At 37.8% G+C, this 20,392-nt stretch overlaps 1 protein-coding gene, 1 non-coding gene and 1 pseudogene across 9 annotated transcripts in view; all 3 read left to right on the top strand.

Moving 5' to 3' along the window:
- CNOT1 (CCR4-NOT transcription complex subunit 1) overlaps nucleotides 1–20,392 on the top strand; it is a 108,426-nt gene that overhangs the window by 55,248 nt on the left and 32,786 nt on the right. For 4 of the 8 annotated variants that reach the window (XM_045891008.3, XM_064580638.1, XM_045891011.3 and 1 more), the window contains exons 15-21: nucleotides 1,950–2,072; nucleotides 2,239–2,390; nucleotides 13,786–13,936; nucleotides 15,135–15,336; nucleotides 16,784–16,930; nucleotides 18,068–18,192; nucleotides 19,078–19,364. In XM_045891008.3, the coding sequence (XP_045746964.1) occupies nucleotides 1,950–2,072; nucleotides 2,239–2,390; nucleotides 13,786–13,936; nucleotides 15,135–15,336; nucleotides 16,784–16,930; nucleotides 18,068–18,192; nucleotides 19,078–19,364 (1,187 nt within the window). The remainder of the gene's footprint in view (nucleotides 1–1,949; nucleotides 2,073–2,238; nucleotides 2,391–13,785; nucleotides 13,937–15,134; nucleotides 15,337–16,783; nucleotides 16,931–18,067; nucleotides 18,193–19,077; nucleotides 19,365–20,392) is intronic. The other 4 variants (XM_045891010.3, XM_045891013.3, XM_045891009.3 and 1 more) reach the window with 2 other exon arrangements.
- On the top strand, nucleotides 5,757–12,843 carry LOC123855406 (large ribosomal subunit protein uL18-like; annotated as a pseudogene).
- LOC123856252 (small nucleolar RNA SNORA50) lies at nucleotides 14,241–14,376 on the top strand. Its single transcript, XR_006793669.1, has one exon. It is a non-coding gene; the product is annotated as a small nucleolar RNA SNORA50 (small nucleolar RNA).

The following is a 20,392-nucleotide window of genomic DNA, read 5'->3' on the forward strand; positions in this document are numbered from 1 at the left end:
GTTTTGGAGAGAGAAAGAGTGCGAGGGCGCACAGGGCAGGGCGGGTGGGGTGTGGCAGAGGGAGAGAGAAACTCAGGCTGACTTCTCGCTGAGTGTGGAGCCTGACACAGGGCTCGATTTTATGACTCTGAGATCATGACCTGAGCCAAAATCAAATTTGGTGCTTAACCGACTGCGCCCCCCAGGCGCCCCAGAAAACATTTTTCATGTAATACAGATGCGTTAGGGATAATTCAGATGTAACTAACTCTTAGCTAGATTATGTTGAGATTTACATTTTGCCTTGTAAGTACAAAGGGATTGGAAGGAGAGTGGTTTTAGAAAGGTAAGAAATGGGGGTGCCTTGGTGGCTCAGTTGGTTAAGCATCTGCCTTTGGCTCAGGTCAGGGTCTTGGGGTCTTGGATCGGGCCCTGGGTTGGGGTCCCTGCTGAACGGGGAGTTTGCTTCTCCCTCTCCGTCTGCCCCCACACCCCCCCAGCTTGTGCACCTCTCTTGCTCTTTCTCAAATAAATAAAATCTTTAAAAAAGGTAAAAAATGTTTTCAGTTCTCAGTGCATTTGATTGAATTTTGTTTGGTCTTCTATGATAGTTGCAAGGATATTTTATTTATTTTTTAAATTATTGTTATGTTAGTCACCATACAGTACATCATTAATTTTTGATACAGTGTTCCATGATTCATTTTTTGCATATAACACCCAGTGCTCCATGCAGAACGTGCCCTCTTTAATACCCATCACCATGCTAACCCATCCCCCCACCCCCGTTTATTTATTTTTTAAAGATTTTATTTATTTGACACAGAGAGACAGACAGAGAAAGCAAGCACAAGCAGGGAGAATGGCAGGCAGGGGAGAAGCAGGCTCCCCGCTGAGTAAGGAGCCAGATGCCGGGCTCGATCCCAGAACCCTGGGATCATGACCCAAGCCGAAGGCAGCCGCTTAACTGACTGAGCCACCCAGGCGCCCCCCGCAAGGTTATTTTAAAGCAAGCGGTATAACTGACTTCATGTAATATGTTAGATATAATTTGTGGAGAAACTGGTTGGGTTTCATCCCTTTTGCAGTTTTCATTAGCATTAACGGAATCTTTTGACAAATAGTCTGACTTGATGTCTTTGACCAGTAGGTGCATAGTACTGGTGTTGAGGTTGTGCTTAGGTTGGAGTAAGTCTGAGTTTAGTTTTTTTTTTTTTTTAATCAAGTATTGATCCTTATTTATGCATTGTGTCTTGCTCTGATTTAGGTTTAATTATTTTAAGAAGCACAGGGTAAAGTCATGTGTCCGTCCATCTTTGAAATGTGATCTTATTTTAAGTAAAAACTAATATCACCAATGAATTAAGCTAAGCTATTTAAAAAATTAAGACCAAGGGGCGCCTGGGTGGCTCAGTTGGTTGAGTGACTGCCTTCGGCTCAGGTCATGATCCTGGAGTCCCTGGATCGAGTCCCGCATCGGGCTCCCTGCTTGGCGGGGAGCCTGCTTCTCCCTCTGACGCTTCCCTCTCTCATGTGCTCTCTCTCTCATTCTCTCTGTCTCAAATAAATAAATAAAAATCTTAAAAAAAAAAAAAAATTAAGACCAAGAAAATATTAGCAATATGTTTTATTTAGACTTGATTGTGAAAATAAAATCAGGGAACAGAGAATAGAACGGAGTGTGAGAAAGATACTTAATTGCTTGACTTACAAGTTTGTTTTTTTTAAGATTTATTAATTAAAAAAAAGATTAAGAGAGGTTGCATGCATGTTGGGGGGTGCAGGCGGGGTACAGGGAGAGGGATAGAATCTTAAGTAGACTGACTCCCTGCTGAACGGGGAGCGTGCTGTGGGGCTTGATCTCACAACGCTGAGATCATGACCTGAGCCAAAATCAAAAGTCAGAAGGCTTAACCGGCTGAGCCACCCAGACACTCTGACTTAAAGTTTCTGATATTCTTTTGTTTTAGGCCTTGTCAATGCTGCTAAATGGTACTCCATTTGCCTTTGTTATTGACCTTGCTGCACTTGCTTCACGTCGTGAATACCTCAAACTTGACAAGTGGCTCACAGATAAAATTCGAGAGCATGGAGTAAGCAGGATTTGTCCATTTATTACTGCTTTAAAATTTTGATGGCTAAAATACCTAAACAATGGCAATGAAGATGTTATTATTTTGTGGATTTTATACTGTCTTTAATAGTCTGAACGTAGTTAAGATCAATTTCAAATGAACCGAAAGATTTTCTGTTTTCCAGGAGCCTTTTATCCAGGCATGTATGACTTTTTTAAAGAGACGGTGCCCTTCGATTTTGGGTGGACTTGCTCCAGAGAAAGATCAGCCCAAAAGTGCTCAACTTCCTCCAGAAACCCTGGCGACAATGTTGGCCTGTTTACAAGCTTGTGCAGGGTAAGAAGAGCATGCTTAAATAGGACTATTTAGTATTGGAATTGGATTATATGAATAAATTGTTTGGGGAAAGAGGGGTTGAATGATTAAAAGTGACAGCAGCTTAGATAATCCAGTGGTTTTTAAATCCAAAGTACTATACTAAAAACACATACTAGATCCATTTAAGTTGATTTTTTTGTTTATGATGTAAGGTGAGGTTCAGATTCATTGTTTTGCATATGGATGTTCAGTTGTCCCAACACCATTTGTTGAGAAGACTGGTCTCTCTCTTTTGAATTGTCTTCTGAAAAATGAGTTGCCCATAGTGTGTGAGTTTTATTTCTGGATTCTTAGTTCTGTTGTGTTGATCTGTACATGTTGATCTTTGCCAGGACCACACCGTCTTGATACTGTAGCTTCTCAGTGAGTTTTGAAATTAGGAAATATGAATCCTCCAGCTTCCTTCTTTTTCAAGATTGTTTTGGCTGTTCTGGGTCGGTTATATTCCCAGATGAGTTCTTGCAAAGTTGTGCAGAAGCCCACTGGAATTACGTTGAATCTTTACATCATTTTGGGGAATATTGCCGTCTGAAAATATTAAGGTCTATTTAGGTCTTGATGTTTTGTCCTTTTCAGTGTACAAGTCTTAAGCTTCTTTTGTTGCATTTATTGTTTTTTTGTACAAGTCAGGTCACGTGTCAATAGTTCTGTTTTTTCCTTCCCATCTTTTTTTGCTTATTTTCTCTAGTGTGAACCTGCAGTCTGATGTTGAATAGAAATGGCCAGAGCAGACGGTCTTGTCTTGTTCTTGAATTTAGAAGAAAGGTATCTAGTGTTTCACCAGTAAGTGTGATGTTAGCTGTGGGTTTCCATAGATAGATACCCTTTAGGTTGAGGTTTCCTTACCTTTAATTCTAGTTAGTTGCATGTTTTATCATGAAAGTATTTTGTCAAATGTTTTTGTCTGTATCATTTGAGGTGATCGCGTGGTTTTTGTTTATTTTGTTTATGTATATTAAGTGAAATTCGGATGTTAAATCTTGCATTCACTTGGTCTTTGTGTATACTACTTTATATGTTGCTGAATTCAATTTGCTAGTATTTGGTGAGGATTTTTGTGTCTGCATTCCTAAGGGATATTGTTCTTGTGTTCTTTTTGTCTGGTTTTGATTATCAGGGTAATAAGGGCCTCATACAGTGAATTGATAAGTGTTCTTTCCCTTTCCTCTTCTAATTTTCGTTAGAAAGATTGGTGTCAATTCTTTAAATGTTCCGTAGAGTTAAGCAGTGAAGCCATCTGGTCCTGAGCTTTTTCTTGTGGGTTGATTTTAATTACAGATTCAGTATCTTGTTACAGATCTATGCAGATTTTTTTAAAGATTTTTTTTTTTTAATTCATTTGAGATAGAGAGAGAGAGAGCAGAGAGCATGAGCAGGGGGAGGGAGAGGCAGAGGGAGAGGGAGAAGCAGGCTCCCGCTGATCCAGGAGCCCAACGTGGGGCTCGATCCCAGGACCCTGGGATCATGACCTGAGCTGAAGGCAGACGCTCAACCGACTGACCCACCCAGGAGCCCCAAGATTTTTAATTTTAAGTGATCTGTACACCCAACATGGAGCTTGAACTTTTAACCCTGAGATCAGGAGTCACATGACTCTACCAACTGAGCCAGCCAGGTACCCCTAGGCAGATTTTCTTTCCTTTTTTTTTCTTTTCAATCAAGTTTTGGTGGTTTGTGGTTTTTCTAGGAATTTGCCCATTTTGTTCCTTTTTACTATATCCTTAACTTTTCTCATTTCTCTAAGGTTGGTAGTAAAATCCTCTCTTTCAGTTCCTGATTTTAGTAATTTGAATCTCTTCTCCTTTCTTCCCTTCCTCCCTCACTACCCCTTTCTTGTCATTGTGGCTAAATGTATGTCAATCTTGTTAACCTTTTTCAAAGGAGCAACTTTTGGTTTTGTTTTTCTTTATTGTTTTTCTATTTTCCACTTATTTCAGCTTCTTATTTTGAGTTTGGTTTGAACTTTTTAAAACTTACTAAGATGGAAAGTTTGGTTTTCTATTTGAGATTGTTCTTGTTTAATTGGGATGTTTATGGCTTTGAATTTCCACACATGAAATGCTTTAAGTTTGGTATTAAGTGTTTTTGTTTTCATCTGAAAGTATTTTTTAATTTCCTTTAACCCATAAGAGTATGTTGTATTTAATTTCCACATATTTGGGAATTACCTAGTTTTTCTTTTGTTAACTGATTTTTATTCAGTTGTGAGTGGAGAACATGCTTTATATGATTTTATAATCTCTCGAAATTTATTGAGACTTATCGTATGGCCTAATGTGGTCTATCCTGGAGAATTTTCCATGTGCCCTTGAGAAGGATGTGTGTAGTCTGCTGTTGGGTAGTGTTCTGTATAGGTTTGTTAGGATTAGTTGGTTTTATAGTGTTGTTGAAGTCTTCTATTCCTTGTTTAACTGCTCTGTGGTTCTGTTATTTTTTTAAAATTGAGGTGTAATTGACATTGTGTCAGTTTGTGTATGTGTTGATTTGATATATTTATATATTGCAGTATACAATTATTACTGTAGTGTTAGCTAACACCTTTGTCATATCACGTAACTATCATTTCTTTTTTTGTGGTGGGTACAATTAAGATCTTGTCTCTTAGTGACTTTGAAGTGTATAATATAGTATTGCTGACTATCAATTATGGAAAGTAGGGTATAGAAGCCTCCAACTATTTTTGAGTTGTCTATTTCTCCCTTCAGTTTTCCCTTCATGTGTTTGGGGGCTCTGTTTTTAAAGGTATGTATGCTTATGATTATTATATGTCTTCCTGTAAGAAGGATTGGCCTTTTTATTATTATAAAATGCTTTTCTTAGTTCCTGTTAATTTCTTTCTTAATGGCTACATTTTGTCTTATGTTAGTAGAGCCAATGTAGTTCTCTTTTTGTTAATGTTTGCATGGTATCTTTTTTCATCTTTAAGATTAAGGCATCTGTAACTTGAGTTATAGGTATCTTAATCTAAAGTGTGAGTCACTTCTTGACAGCATACAGTTGAATTATTTTTTTTAAATCCATTTGACCATCTCTTTTAATTGGAGTATTTAATCTATATATATTTAATGTGATTACTGATAAGGTAATTGATTCATGTCACTTCGTATTTTTCTGTATATATTTTATGTCTGTTTTGTTCTTTCATTCCTCTGTTACTGCCTCCTTTACTGTTAAATAGATACCTTGTAGTATATCATCTTAATTCCCTTGTTGTTACCTTGTATATATGCTTTTATTTTTTTCCCTTTGTAGTTACCTGTTAAAATTAACATTTATCTTAAAAAAACCTAATTCTGATTAATAACAATTGAATGTCAATAGAAAGCAAAAATTTACTCATATAGCTGTGTTCCCTTTCTCCTCATTGGGCTGCTATTGTTAGATTATACCTCTCTACATAGTGTTCCCATCAAAAAAGGTATAATTATTATCTTGTGTAGTAATTGTCCTTTAACTCAAGTAGGAGATTGGTCTGTGGCAAGCTGTGGACGCTGGTGTCTGTTCCGCAGGATGGAGTTTGTTAAAATTATCAAGAGTAAGGCTTGCTTCAAGAGATACCAAGTGAAATTTGGAAGACGAGAGGGTAAAACTGATTACTATGCTCAGAAACATTTGGTAATTTAGGATAAAAATAAATGCAACACATCCAAATATAGAATGATAGTTTAAGTAACCAACAGAGATATCATTTGTCATATTGCTCATGCCGGCATAGAAGGAGATACCGTTTTTGCAGCTTATGCTCATGAACTCCGGAAGTATAGTGTAAAGGTGGACCTGACAAATTATGCTACAGCATTATTGTACTGCCCTGCTGCTGGCCTGCAGACTTCTCAGTAGGTTTGGCCAGGGACAACATCTATGAAGGCCAGGTGGGGGTGACTGGAGATGAATACAATGTGGAAAGCATTGATGGTCATCCTGGTGTCTTCAGCTGCTATTTGGATGCAAAGCTGTCCAGAGCTGCTACTGGAAATAAAGTTTTTGTGGCCCTCAAGGGATCTGTGGATGGAAGCTTGTCTGTCCGTCATAGTACCAAACGATTCCCTGGTTATGATTTGGAAAGCAAGGGATTCAATGCAGAAGTACATCAGAAGCACATCATGGGTCAGAATGTTGCAGATTATATGCATTACCAAATGGAAGAAGATGAAGATGCTTACATGAAGCAATTCTCAGGGTGCCTGGCTGGCTCAGTCAGTGGAGCATGTGACTCTTGATCTCGGGGCTATAATTTCAAGCCCCACATTGGGTGTGGAGATTACTTAAAAAAGTAAAGAAAATAAAATGCTCTCAATACATAAAGAACAAAGTAACTCTAAACATGGTAGAGGAGGTGTGTAAGAACGCTCATGGTGCTGTACGAGAGAATCCAGTCTATGAGAAGAAGCCTTAAGAAAGAAGTTAAAAAGAAGAGGTGGAACTGTTCCAAAATGTCTCTTGCCCTGAAGAAAGATGAGGTAGCTCAAAAGAACACAAGCTTTTGTAGAGCTTAGGAGCGGGCCACTGAGAGCTAATAAACCAAACCATAATTTCTATGAAGATTTTTCGGCTACAGACAATAGTAAACTTATTCACCAAGCCAAAAAAGAAAGATCAAGTAGGAGATAAAAAGAGAAATAACAACAACAACAACAAAAACACATACTGTGGTTTATCTTTATCTGTGTCACTTTACTGGTGCTCTGTTTCATATGAACTCAGGGTATTATGCAGTGTCCTTTCATTTCAGCTTAAAGGATTCCCTTTATTTCTTATTAGGGTGGGTCTTTTAAAAATGAATTCCCTTAGTTTTGGTTTAACCAAGAATGTCTTAATTTCTCCTTTGAATTTGGAGGATAGTTTTATAATACAGGATTCCTTATTGACAGTCCTTTTCCTTCAGTTTTTTGAATATGCCATTCCAGGGCTTTCTGGCTTCCATAGCTATTAATTTTTTTTGAGGCTCCCTTGTATGCACTAAGTTGCCTCTCCTTGCCATTAAGCTGCTCTCATTGTCTTTTTTTCTTTCAACAATTTGATTATGTTGTTTCTAGGCTTGGACTTTCTGTGTTTATATTACTTGGAGTTTGTTGAGCTTCTTAGGAGTGTAGATTAATGGTTTTCATCAAATTCAGGAAGTTTTCAGCTGTTACTTCAACAAATACTCTTTTTGCCCCCTTTCCATCTCATCTCTCCCTCTGGGACTTCCATTGATATATATGTTGGTACATTTGGTAGTGTTCCACCTATCTCTGAGTTTAGTTTTTTCTTTCAATTTTATAGGCTGGATAATCTTAGCTATCTTCAAGTTCATGGATTCTTTTTTGCCTCCATGAATCTGTTCTTGGAAACCTGTAGTGAAATTGTCAGTTATTACATTTTTCTTTTCTTTTCCTTCCTTCCTTTCCTTTTCTTTCTTTTTTATTAAAGATGTTATTTATTGGGGGGGGCAGAGAAGAGCAGAGGGAGAGGGAGACCCCGCTGCTGAGCAGGGAGCATGATTTGGGGCTCGATCCCAGGACCCTGGGATCATGACCAGAGCCAAAGGCAGATGCTTAACTGGCTGAGTCACCCAGGCGCCCCAGTTATTACATTTTTCAACTTTAAAAGAAAATTCTTTTTTAAAAATTTTATTTACTTATTTAAGCAATTTCTATACCCATTGTAAGGCTCAAACCCATGACCCTGAGATCAAGAGTTGCACACTCTTCCAACTGAGCTAGCCAGATGCCCCAAGAAATAATAATTTCTATTGACATGCTCTATCTTGAGGAACATCTTTTTTTTTTTTTTTTTTTTAAGATTTATTTATTTCAGAGAGAGCGTGTGTGTTCAAGTTGGAGAAGGGGCAGAGGGATAGGGAGAGAGAATCCCAAGCAGATTCCGTGTTGAGCCCGATGTAGGGGTCAATCCCACAACCCGAGATAATGAATGACCTGAGCCGAAAGTAAGAGTCAGATGCCCAACTGACTGAGCCATCCAGGTCCCCCTCTCCCCGTGTAGCATTTTAATTTTTAAGCAATGTCTACACCCAACATGGGGCTAAAACTCAAAACCCAGCGATCAGGAGTTGTATGATCCACCAACTGAGCCAGCCAGCCGCCCCTTGAGGGGCATCTTTTTAAAGTTTTTCTTGTAGTTGTTTTTTTTTTTTTTTTTTTAACATGCTTTACTTCAGTTTTTGGAATGTAGTTGATAGTAGCTGAATTAAAGTCTTTGTCTATGAAGTCCAGCATCTCTTTTTTTCAGGACAGTTTCTGTTGATACCATTTTATTGGTGTGTGCAGGCCATGCTTTATTGTGTTTTTTGTATGTCTTAAAATTTGTGGTTGAAAACTGGTAAGTTTAAATAATGTGGCAGTTCTTGAAATCAGATTCTCCCCCCCATCACCTGAATTTTTGTTGCTTTTTTTCTTTTGTTTAGAGACTTTGCAGAACTATTTCTGTAGTGTCTGTATTCTTTTTTGTCACGTTAGGCCACTGACATCTATGTTTGGGTAGCCTTGTGTTCAGCTAAGACTTGGGTAATTTTCTTAAATGCCAGGATTAGTAAGTTAACTCTTTATCCTGTGATTTTGTGTGCATATTGGGGCACATCTTAACACTAAGCCAGTCACTTGACAACTCCTTGTTAGCCTTCACTTCCTTCCTAGAGCCTGAACCTCAGCTTGAGGTGAGAGCTTGGTCCTTTTCAAGTCTTTTTTCGGAATACCGCAGATTCATGTATTGGCAGTGCTCTACACATGTCCGAGGACTTCTTTTTTTTTTAAGATTTTATTTATTTGCAAGAGAGACAATGAGAGAGAGCATGAGAGGGAGGAGGGTCAGAGGGAGAAGCAGACTCCCTGCTGAGCAGGGAGCCCGACGCGGGACTCGATCCTGCGACTCCAGGATCATGACCTGAGCCGAAGGCAGTCGCTTAACCCACTGAGCCACCCAGGTGCCCCGAGGACTTCTTGATTCCCCGGGAAAACTGAGAGTTCTCAGTTTCATCCATGGGAATCTTATTCCCGAAATGTTCCTTTTAAGCTTTTTGGTTAACCTATTGTTTGCTCAAACTATTATCTTCACCTCAGGCAGCCAGAAAATTAAAACAATTACCTTTAAATGTATGTAACAAATACCTCATGAGGAAAAGGCTGTTTGTGGTTGGCCAGCTCTTAGGTCACATAGAGATAATCTTGCCATTGTGGTCTCACAGGGAACCTCTCTTGAAATAATGACAGCTCTCTGAGAATGAGGCTTTGAAGATGTCTCCAGTCAGTTCTGAGCCTTGTCCTGTGGCTGTCAGGCTGCTGATTTTCTCTATGATTGTGGGCTGTTAGTTTTCAAGGTTGCTGTCCAGCTGGAGAGGGTGCATGGGAGTAAAGCAAATGGAGATGCCAGAAAGCTTGCTTTTATTACCAAGATCCAGTGTTTCTGGAATAAAAACTCTGGATTGTTTAAAAACAAACAAACAAACTCTGGATTGTTATAAGTCTTTAGTCTTCAGAGTTCTGATATAGTTGATTCTGATAATTTTTGTCACTGTTCTAGTTGCTTTTATGGAGGAGAGAATATTTGGAGATCGTTTTACTCCACCATTTGCTTATGTACTGTGTATTTTTTTGTAAGTTCTGAAGCATAATAAACACCTTTGAGTCTGCTGTGTAGCTTAAACCATAACATTTTTGGAGCTAACTTTGTCTTCCTCTCCAGTCCTGTTTCTTAACCTTTCCCATGTAGATCTTGAATTTTATTTGGCTTTTCTGTGCTTTTTAAAAAATGTACACACATATATCCCTGTAACTGGGTATTCTCAACCAGGGAATATTTTGCTCCCTCAGAGTGAGTTGATACTGTTATTGACTGTTACAAGCAGAGAGAAATGTGCTATTGGCACCTAGCAAGTAAAGGCCAGGGTTGCTGTTAAACATTTTACAGTCCACAGTAGAGCCTCCCACAACAAAGAATTATCCAGTCCCTAGTGCTAATAGTGGAACAGTTGAGAAACCCTGCTCTGTAAGTTCTTAACGTTCTAAAATTTAAAGTTTATGAGTGTTGCCTTTCACATTTGTATATTGTAATCCACCTGGAATTAAATAATCTGGAATTAAATACTGGAAATTTAAGGACATATTGAAATTGGATAAAATGTTTTGTGTTTATGTGTAAGGACGTAGTTTACCCAACTCTAGGTTCCAATTTCTTTCTTTCTTTCTTTTTTTTTTTTTTTTTAGAGATTTTATTTATTTGACAGAGAGCAGGAGAGCACAAGCGGTGGGAGTGGCAGAGGGAGAGGGAGAGGGAGAAGCAGGCCCCCTGCCCAGCAGGGAGCCTGATATGGGGCTCGATCTCAGGATCCTGGGATCATGACCTGAGCCGAAGGCAGTCGCTTAACCAACTGAGCCACCCAGGCGCCCCTAGGTTCCAGTTTCTTTTGTTGATGTATTAGAAGAACCTATCTTCTTGAAGAATTTAATGAAATAATGCATGTAAAATGCCAAAGAAGGAAAGTTCTTCCAGTTAATAAATACAGAAATAATTATGATGGAGTTATAAACTTTAGCGGATGTTAAGTCGTGAGAGAATGTCTGAGGAGCAGGACAGTCACCTAATTTCAGACTCTCTCCCCACAAACTACTGTATAATAACAAAGGGGGAAAGTAGTAACATTTCAGTGGAGAAGCTTGGCATATGCCACGTTAATTTATTGATCAAAAGTGATCACCATCTGTCTAAATCATATGCCTCCTAATAAAACACACTGAAGGGGCATCTAGCTGGCTCAGTCAGAAGAGCATGTGACTCTTGTTCTTGGGGTGTTGTGAGCTTAAGCCCCACATTGGGTGTAGAGATTACTTAAAACAATAATAAAAATAAAAAATAAAATGCACTGATAAGAATATAATGTAACTTATGTAGTAGTCCTGCAACAAATGCATCTAAAATCTAAGGTATCAGACAAACTCAGATCAAAGGATATTGTATAAAATACCTATTTTAAGAAATCAAGTTCAAGGAAGACAAATAACAGCTGATGAATTTCTCCAGTTTAAAGAAGCTAAAGAGGTGACAACTCAGTGCAGTGGATTGGATCATGATGCAGAGAAAAAATACCAGTGAAGTACATTTTGTGGGTATAATTGATGTAATTTGAATATGGCCTATTTTATTTGTGTTAAACTTCCTGATATTTATTATTCTACATGGTTATATAAGAAAATGCCCTTGTTCTTAGGAAAAACATAGTGAAATATTTAGGGACAAAAGATAGCATCATCACGGATACTTTTTGGAGGAGAGTATAGAAAGAATGGCTCAACAAATTGGGCAAAATGTAACTAATGGGAGTTCCTAATATTCTGGCCTCTAAGTTTGAAATTGTAACATAAAGTTTTTTCACATAGTAAGGACTATTTTAATTAACCATAGTTTATCAGTCTAAGATAGCCACCGTTTAATATTTTAACATGTGAAATGAGTCCTATCATTAGTGATATCTCAACAGTTATAATTAGCCGAGTTATTTCCTTTTTGTGTAGTACATAAAATAATGTGTCTTAGAATTGAAGGCATTTTGTATTCAGTGCAGCATAATGATGATTATTTACTAGTGGAAGCCATTAACCCAGGACATAGGTGTCTTTGGAATGGTTTCTTTTTAAATTAAAAGGGTTTTTTGTGGCTCTTACCTCACCTTGTTCTTCTTTGGTAACCATTTTCTTTTATATTTTGGGGTTATCTTTGCATTTAAAAAAAGTATTTGTATTTTTCCTCTTTACTGTAGAAAAGGGAGTATATTACATATGCTCTGTTGCAAAATGCTTTCATTTGATCATATATCCTAGAGTTCACTCCATAGGAATCAAAGAGCTTCCTTATTTCTTGTAATTGCTGCGTAGTACTTCATTGAATAGATGCTTATGCTTTAGAAAACCAGTTTCCTATTGGTGGACATTCTGATTATTTTTGCTATGTATCATAAATAGTGTTGCAGTAAATAAGTGTTTTGTATCCATCATCTTTGCCAGTATATATTTGGACCATTAGAAGTAGAGGTATTGGATTAAAGGGAAATGCATGTGTAATTTTGTTAGGTACTGGAAAATTTCCCTCCATAGGAAGTTTTCCATTCTGTATAACCACCAGCAGTGAAAATGTCTATTTCCCCATAGCCTTGCAAATGGAGTATTTTCTAATCTTAAAGATGAAAGTGGTATGTCCACTTTTTTAATTGCAAGTTTTAATTGCAGGGGAGTAGGTACGGTATTTTGAACCTAGATACATAGAGGCTAGGGAGAACTAGTCATGTCTTTTCTATTTGAAATGTCTTTGGTTGCATCATCTTTTGGAAATTAAATTTTAATTCTTGTTACTAAGGTAAATAAGTAGACTCACACTTTTAGTGCTTGACATCTCCCTCTTTTCCATGATCTGTTAATATTTTTCTTCCTTTAATGGATGAAAAAAACAACTCATTGTTCATTTAAAGTCGTAATCTATATTGGAGCCACTGTGTCTTTTTTATTGGCACAGGCAAGAATTTTGTAGACTGTGCTGTAGTGATTTAATGTACAGTTTTATCTTTTTTTTCCACACGTGAAATAATCATCTTCTCTGAGTGACTACTTTTACTTCTTGATGCCCATAGTAAGATTTCTGAATTTAGGAGGAAAGATTTAAGATGGTATGAAGTTTGTGTAGAGTTTAGGAGTGCCGTTTCTACAGTTTTAGGAGGCAGTAACACCTTAAGATAGGAAGGTGGGTGTTTCATTAAATAAACATTTATCCTACTTGACGTTGTAGAAGTCAATTCTTTAAGTGCTTGTCAAGTGTAGTGACTACATGTGTATGGTATTTTTTACTGATACTTAAATAAATGTTTTGTCTTTTTGAGAAGCTAGTATTAAGTTTTCTTATCTGTTTGCTCTGATATGTCTAGGTTTGGGCATAATTTTTGACCAAGTGGTTGAGGATATGTAATGTTTCTTGGAGTGTTATAAAATATATTTGTTGTACCATACACAAGGTTTAGTTTCAGGGGTATAAATTAGGTATCTCCAAAAGAGAGCCAGTGCTCAGAAAATCCTCCTGTTTAGTGATGGATGCAAAGACATGGGGTATGCTGGAAATTTAGCCATATGTTCTAGCAGGTTTTTTTTTATTAGAAAAGCAGGTTTGGGGGTGCCTGGATGGCTCAGTTGGTTAAGCATCTGACTCTTGATCTCAGCTCAGGTCTTGATGTCAGGGTTGTGAGTTCAAGCCCCACATTGGGCTCCACGTTGGGCATGGAGCCTACTTAAAAAACCAGAAAAAGAAAATAAGGTTTGTTTCTTTAGGTGTTCTGAGTAACAGCAAGTGATATTTTTCATTTTTCTTCTGTCTTTAGGAGTGTTTCTCAGGAGTTATCAGAAACCATCCTCACCATGGTAGCCAATTGCAGTAATGTTATGAACAAGGCCAGACAGCCACCACCTGGAGTTATGCCAAAAGGACGCCCTCCTAGTGCTAGCAGCTTAGATGCCATTTCTCCTGTTCAGGTAAAATAATACTACAACTGGTACATCTGTGTTTGTTCATAGACTTGGAATAGAATAAACTTCTACATCATTAGTAATCTCTCAAAGGAAAATTTATCTAAATATATCACCTTATAGATAACCTGCATGTCTAGCAACCACTACTACATTTTAAAGGAGGTCCATAAATAGGCATTATAGTTGAGGATAGACTTTAATCATTAAATAGAACGTGACTCTGAGAGGAAAGATACAAAACAACTTATTTAGGTAAATGATAAGGGCTTCTTTTTAAAATAAGAGTAACTTAGACTTGAGACAAAATAAGCACTGCCTTTGAACCTGATGTGTCTTGTTTGTAGCTTCACGGGCCAAGCAACAGTGCTAGAGCATAAGGACTTGTTATAACTGGGGCTCTTCAGCTCTCAACTGAACTGCTCTTTTAAAAACAAGGTACATTTAAGTTACTCCCTGACACCAACCACCCCCCTTCTCTCTGGGAGCAACATATTCTGCTTCTGTTTTCATCTGCATTGATTGGCAGATTGGGGTTTAAGAGAAGAATGTTTAGTGATTCTTCAGGGGCCACTTCATAAAAAAGGCATTTTGTGTACCATTTTCTGTGTCTTGAAGGTCTGAAATAATGCCACAAACTAAGAAGCTTGAAAGTGCAGTTATTAGATACTTTAAAAGATCTTTTGGTGAATAGCCTACCTTGTTTTTTTGTTTTAAATTAGAGCTGATCTCCTCCAGCCCTCAAGATCTTCACATTTTGAGTAGATTTGTTTTGACTGGAAGATTTATTTCTAATTGCTAAGCTTTTGTGTTGAAAGCTAAATAACGTAGTTTGAGAGATTCTTTATGTTGTAAAGGGGCTTATTGGAAATTTTGAAGACCTAATTTAACAACTGTCCTGTGTCACTACTAAGTGCTTAGTGCTATGGTTGCAGGGCGATTCACCTTAAATGTTATTCTTGATGTTTTGTATCCCTCATATTATGGCTCTGGTACTTTGGCGGAGGCTAACTCTTGAAACCTACTCCGAGAATAGTAAGAAAAATGAGTGGCACAGTTGATTTGAGAATTTAGGTATCATCGTGATTGCTCGGGGTTTTGCAGTTTATTAAGCATATGAAAAGCTAAAGATTTCTTTACCTGTGTCATATGTCTGTATGTTCTTGAAGTATGTTTAATACATCTTTATAATGTTTTTCTTTAGATTGACCCTCTTGCTGGAATGGCATCTCTTAGTATAGGTGGTTCAGCTGCCCCTCACACCCAGAGTATGCAGGGTTTTCCTCCAAATTTGGGTTCTGCATTCAGTACCCCTCAGTCACCAGCAAAAGCATTCCCACCCCTTTCAACCCCAAATCAGACAACTGCATTCAGTGGTATTGGAGGACTTTCATCACAGCTTCCAGGTAAGGGGGGGCAGTGGTGGATGAGAGTGCAGATTATTTGTAAATCTCATTGTGCTATAGTGTGGGGTAAGGTGTTTGGAGTCACTGTGATAATGAAAGCTGTTTAAATTGTAAAGTTGTTTCAATCTTCAAAGCTGGGAGGAGAAAACTGTACTGTTATAATATTAATTGATTCAGGTTATAAGGATTCCGTATTATCAAATGATCGTATAAACAGTAACAAGTGTGTTAATCACATTCTGAAAGATGGAGGTTTAGATAAAGAATTCACAACTTTATGAATCATTCAGTAAATAATAAAGGTAGAAAATATTTCACATATCAGATTCAGTATATGTTCTGCTTCATTGCACCTCATCTACCTTGAAAATGATAGTAAATCCCTAAAACTTTTTTAGTTATTTCAAATATTTTGGCTTTGAACTTTATATTGAAGTAAAGGTTACATTATTTCCCCTCTCCTGTACCCATTTGTTTCTCCTAAGCTATCAGCATCTTTTATCTTCAGGGTGTAAGTTTTAGTGTACAAAAATTAAGGACTGAAAGTGTAATGTAACCTAATTAACAGTGCTGCTATACGGTTCTAGCCCTGATTGTTGGTTTATTTAAGTCAAAATTAACTTCCTTTATAAGGCCTTCTTAGCAGAGTTCTTTTATAAATTCTGTTTGCTCGAGTTGAGAGGAATAAGCAAGTCCTGGCTCATTGCCAACTGGAAGATAGTATGAAATTCTTCAGTTTTTAATCAGCGATAAAAGCAAACCAATTCCAGGGTGCCTGGGAGGCTCAGTCAAGCGAGTATGTCACCCTGCATTGGGCTTCCTGCTTAGCGGGAAGCATGCTTCTCCCTCCCCCACTCCCCCTGCTTGTGTTCCCTCTCACTGTGTCACTCTATGTCAAATAAATAAAATCTTAAAAAAAAAAAAAAAAAAAGGCAAACCAGTTCCTCTTATTTTGACTACCTTATATATCATATCACCTATGAGAATGTAAAATGTTAAAGATTTGCATATTAATTTTATTAAGAATATAAATACATGAATAATTCTGAATGCTGAAGACATTTTGGTGTTGTCCATTTTTTTAAAATAAGATTTTTTACTTACTTGAGAGAGTGAGCATGCATGCATGCACAAGCAGGGGTGGGGGCAGTGGGAGAGGGAGAAGCAGACTCCCCGCTGAGCAGGGAGCCTGACACAGGGCGCGATCCCAGGACCCCATGACCTGAGCCGAAGGCAGGCATTTAACCAACTGAGCCACCCCGGCACCCCACGTTGTCCATTTTTATCTACTTTTATTAGTTTAGATTCTCTATAAAATTAAATAGATATTGTTGTAAGGGAATTGACAAAGACACTGTCTTTTTAAATAAGAACCTATATCTTTGATGTAAGTAAAGTCAAGAATATGAGTAATGATAAGACTTCTGGCTGCCTGCCTTCTTTCTAGTAGGTGGTCTTGGCACAGGCAGCCTGACTGGTATAGGAACTGGGGCTCTTGGACTCCCTGCAGTGAATAACGATCCTTTTGTACAGAGGAAACTGGGCACCTCTGGACTGAACCAGCCTACATTCCAGCAGAGTAAGATGAAACCTTGTAAGTGGTAGTGTTGTCTGTGATTGTGAAGTGTGACTGATGCACATAAAGCTTTTTAGATTTCCGGTTTGTTGCCCTAGAGTTATGTGGACAAAAACATTGACCTCATACATTGTTAGTAGGGCCATATGTTGATGTGCCTCCTAGGTCAGTGGGTATTTATTCACAAACTTGAGTCCTGAAAAAAAAAATTGAGTTATCACTTCACCATTGATCTGGATTGTTAGAACAGTCTGATGGTTAATAAGAGGTAGCATCTTTTAGGGGCATTACTCTAAAAATAAGAAATATAGTAAAAAGAAGAGACTTTTGGCAGTTTAAATGTATGTATATAAATCTTAGAGTTATCCTAAAAATGTGTTGGTGGTGGTTTTTGTTTTTTTTTTTTTTAAACAATTCAGGAGCGGCCATGAGAATTTCAAACTTCTGTTCAGCCTGACAGTTTATAATGCAATTTATTTTAAGGTTAAAGCTTTATGATATATATAGCCTTATATGTAATAAATATCACCATATAACATATCTGATGTAACTTGGACAACAGTTTTTAAAATTTCACCTCATTAGTAAGTTAATTCTCAAAGTCAGAAGTCCTCTTTGTAAATACATAGGTATTGTTTACTTATAAATACCCTTGTTGTTGAGACCAAATATGCATTATACAGGATTTGAAAGTATACCAGTTCACTTGAAAATGTTAGTGTGAAAGGCTTGTCTGAATGTTACGTTTTGTAGCATGCTTTGTGTTTATATCAGTGTGTTATGCACATGCATTGATAATTCTTATATGTTAGATGTCATTTTTATTATAAAATAGTAAAGACTTGTTAACATCAAGGGAGGTCGTGTTAAGGATAAGTGCATTGTGAATTTGAATGTAGTGTACTTTGATGGTTTGATAAAGCTTGATGAAGAAAATACTAAGGTAGAACTATAGTTGTAAGGCAATTTTGTTAAAATCTTCTTTACCTAAAATACTTGAATATTGATCTTTGGCCACTTAATAATTTCTTCATTTTCTTTTTTTTTTTTCCGTTGAAATTAAAAGGGTATTTTTCTTTTTGGCTCTCTGTGTGTTTAATGGGTAATTGGGGAAAGAGCCTAAATGCCCACTGGTTGCTTTTCTGTTTCTAACAGCGGACTTGTCTCAGGTGTGGCCAGAGGCAAATCAGCACTTTAGTAAAGAAATAGATGATGAAGCAAACAGCTATTTTCAGAGAATATATAATCACCCACCACATCCAACTATGTCTGTTGATGAGGTAAGTGTCTAAGATGTTCTAATACTTTATGGTTTACATAAATCTTTTTTTTTGGGGGGGGGCGCCTGGGTGGCTCAGTTGGTTAAGCAACTGCCTTCGGCTCGGGTCATGACCCTGGAGTCCCGGGATCGAGTCCCACATCGGGCTCCCTGCTCAGCGGGGAGTCTGCTTCTCCCTCTGACCCTCCTCCCTTTCATGCTCTCTGTCTCTCATTCTCTCTGTCTCAAATAAATAAATAAAATCTTTAAAGAAAAGATTACCTTTTTTAATTTATCTTTTAAATAAAAAGATTTTTTTTTTTTTTTAAGATTTTATTTATTTATTTGACAGAGACAGTGAGAGCAGGAACACAAGCAGGGGGAGTGGGAGAGGGAGAAGCAGGCTTCCCGCTGAGCAGGGAGCCTGATGTGGGACTCGATCCCAGGACTCTGGGATCATGACCTGAGCCGAAGGCAGCCGCTTAACGACTGAGCCACCCAGGCGCCCTGGTTTACATAAATCTTAAATCTCCTTTCAAAGTTTTTAGAAATTCAGCTCAGAGTGTTCTGGTATGTGTATGTATACCCTTTGAAATCTTAACATTTGTCTCAGGCTCAGTGTATTGTTAAATATTTTGTTTAACAATTCTTTTTTTAAAGATTGTATTTTTTTTTAAGTATATCTGTTCTTTTTAGTAATATCTACACCCAATGTGGAGCTCGAATGCATGACCCCAAGATTAAGGGATACATGCTCTTCCAACTGAGCCAGCCAGCCTCCCCCCACCTTAAAGATTTTATTTTACTTTTTAAAGTATATTCTTTTTAACAATTCTTTGAAGAATATTTAAGGAATGCTTTTCATAATAGTTTCCTTTATGCGTGTTTTGTTTTTGTCTTTTTCTAGGTATTAGAAATGTTACAGAGATTTAAAGATTCTACCATAAAGAGGGAACGAGAAGTCTTTAACTGTATGCTGAGGAACTTGTTTGAAGAGTATCGGTTTTTTCCCCAGTACCCTGATAAAGAGTTACATATAACAGCCTGCCTGTTTGGTGGGATAATTGAAAAAGGACTGGTCACTTACATGGCACTAGGTCTGGCCCTGCGATATGTTCTTGAAGCCTTACGCAAGCCTTTTGGTTCCAAAATGTATTATTTTGGGATTGCTGCACTAGATAGATTTAAAAATAGGTGAGTGAATAGGTTTCCTATGAAGCAGTTACCTCTTTTTTTTAAAGATTTATTTATTTTAGAGAAAGAGTGGGCGCACAAGAGCAGGAGGGGCAGAGGGAGAGGGAGAGAGAGAATCTCAAGCCGACTCCACACTAAACACAGAGCCTGACGCGGGGCTTGATCTCAGCAGCTCGAGATCATGACCTGAGCCGAAACCAAGAGTCAGATGCTTAACCATCTGTGCCACCCAGGTGCCCCTGAAGCATCTCTTTTTTATATAAGAAGATATTAACTATCATTTATCAACTAGTTCTTGCCATGCCCCATCATATGTATCTTAACAACTGTGTGAAGTAGAAGAGGAGGAAGTGAAAACATTTCATTACAATTACCAAATAAGTGGTAGAAAAGTATAGACTGAAATACAGTGTTTTTTTGTTTTTGTTTTTGTTTTTTTTTTTAAAGATTTTATCTATTTATTCATGAGAGAGAGAGAGAAGCAGAGGGAGAAGCAGGCTTCCCGCGGTACAGGGAGCCCGATGCGGGACTCGATCCCAGGACCCTGGGATCACGACCTGAGCCGAAGGCAGACGCTTAACCATCTGAGCCACCCAGGCGCCCTGAAATATAGTGTTTTTGTTGTTGTTTATTGAAGTATACTTTAAATACAGTGAAAGGCATCATTTTAGATTATAGTTCTTTGAATTTTGGCAAAATTTGCACAGTCGTATAACCACCACTATCACACTCAAGATACTGAACATTTCTGTTACTCCCAAGCAGTTCTCTTGTTTCTCTCCCTTTGTAGTTCTTTGACGTTCTTTGACCCCTGGCAATCCTTGATCTGATTTCTCTCCACTTTTTCTACTGCTCATACACAGTATTTATGAGTCTGACTTTTTGCAATTAGCCTGATGCTTTTTTTTTTTTTAAAGATTCATTTATTTAACAGGGAGAGAGAGAGAGAGAGCAAGAGAGGGAACACAAGCAGGGGGAGTGGGAGAGGGAGAAGCATGCTTCCCGCTGAGCAGGGAGCCCAATGCGGG

This window comes from Mirounga angustirostris, unplaced genomic scaffold, assembly GCF_029215605.1.
Source record: "Mirounga angustirostris isolate CCGP_5_RB_7025 unplaced genomic scaffold, mMirAng1.0.hap1 SCAF_16, whole genome shotgun sequence".
In the NCBI taxonomy this organism is placed as follows: domain Eukaryota; kingdom Metazoa; phylum Chordata; class Mammalia; order Carnivora; family Phocidae; genus Mirounga; species Mirounga angustirostris.